Genomic DNA, 1692 nt, shown 5'->3' on the forward strand with positions numbered 1-1692 from the left:
TTTCAAGCTGCCTTTTTTGTCAGCTCCTGATTCACAACAATGTGAATAAAGAAATACTCAGAAATGCAACTTTAAGCTCAATTTTCTTTATATATGTCCTCCATCATGACAAGAACGTGTAAAAAACACGATTTTCATCTTAACTATAAATTGAAACTTACAATGCAGATTCATTTTGTTTCTATATAAACTGAGTTTTTTGGCATTCATCTTTTTAATATTAAGAAGTACGAATCTCCATATACTCTTCCTAAACCGCTATTAGTAGATGATATTACTATAATGCAATATTGAACTAAACAGGCAAAAACATACAGCCTAAGAACAACAGGCACAATAAATTAAAGTAGAGGGTTTAGTCAGAAGCTTTTTTATGTCCTCTACACCGCCCATTGACTTTTTATGGAGTGGTCCAAAAATTTGAGCTGATTATGTTACTTTTAAGTGATTTATGACGTGTCTCTGAGCTGAATCGTCATTCATAAAACTAAAAAAATTGCAAATAAACGCTCTCCATTACACATCTTTTACATTTAAAAATCCCGGATCATGTCAAAACATAATTTGCTGTGAGTTTTCCTCCAAATGATTTATAAGCATGTCTTTTTCAAGACTTCAACACAGTTGACATAACTATATACAGTATATAGGATGAGATATATCTGTAAATCAAAGACCCTCAGTAACTCATACTGATTATTCCTCATTATTCCTCCACACTGTGGCTCAGTTATGATGAAACTTTTGGTGTTTAAAAGTTTGATTTGCTGTGAATATACCTATATCAATTAACACTAACTTTCTCATTTTTTATGTTTTACAAATGGACTAAAATTTGTGCACAGTGGCACGTGTGCGACGACCTCAGCACTTTTCGTCAGGCTTTATTAGATAATAAACTTGCTGTGAGATAATTTTTTTATATAGGTACAAAACTATATAAAAAAAATAAAAAAAAATGTCCAAATATTTCAGTAGTTTGGGAAATCCCTTACCTGTCCAGTTCCAACTTGACCACAATAAACAATATTAGATCCCATACAGGTTAGTAGTTCTTTGGCTGCATTAAATTCCTCTTCTGCACCTCCAACCATAAAGGTCAGCTTACCCGAACTGGCAGCGCCCACACCTGAAGAAGACGCATTTACAGTCACATAAAATTTATGAACTATAATTACATTTAAAACACTTAAGCTTGCTGCCACAAGCTACATTTCCCTCAGTGAAACCTTTATGAAAGAACTATAGCCTCTTTCAAGACATGATTAATATTTGATTTTCTTTTTTATTAAACATATATATTTCTTCTTTTTGAAGCAAAACAAACAAAAAATGGAATGCACATTTGAATTAAAAAAAATAAAATAAATCAAGAAGATTTGTTTCAAACTGACATAAAAATGTTCCTGGAATAGATGGCTAATACAGAAAGCCAAACATTATTCTGTTGTAAACGGTCATAGCTGCTAAAGTATTAAAAGTAGGTCTAACGTGCAGTAGGTACTCCATTCTTACACTACAGGAACCAGTTTGGTTAACTTTCATACACAGCTGTTTCTGCTTCAGGTTCATATGGGGTTAAAAGCTAGACACTTATACCTTAACCAGGTGCAAACCATATGCGGGCCAAGAAATTTGGTAAAGTAGTCCGATAAGAATTAATCTTTAAGTTTACAGGAAGCAAGCAGAGAG

At 32.9% G+C, this 1692-nt stretch overlaps 1 protein-coding gene across 1 annotated transcript in view; it reads right to left on the minus strand.

Moving 5' to 3' along the window:
* Positions 1–1692, minus strand: part of hibadhb (3-hydroxyisobutyrate dehydrogenase b) — a 9388-nt gene that overhangs the window by 2476 nt on the left and 5220 nt on the right. Inside the window, exon 5 of the mRNA XM_024268157.2 lies at positions 996–1129. Within this exon, the coding sequence (XP_024123925.1) occupies positions 996–1129 (134 nt within the window). The remainder of the gene's footprint in view (positions 1–995; positions 1130–1692) is intronic.

Source organism: Oryzias melastigma, linkage group LG16, assembly GCF_002922805.2.
Source record: "Oryzias melastigma strain HK-1 linkage group LG16, ASM292280v2, whole genome shotgun sequence".
Lineage (NCBI taxonomy): Eukaryota > Metazoa > Chordata > Actinopteri > Beloniformes > Adrianichthyidae > Oryzias > Oryzias melastigma.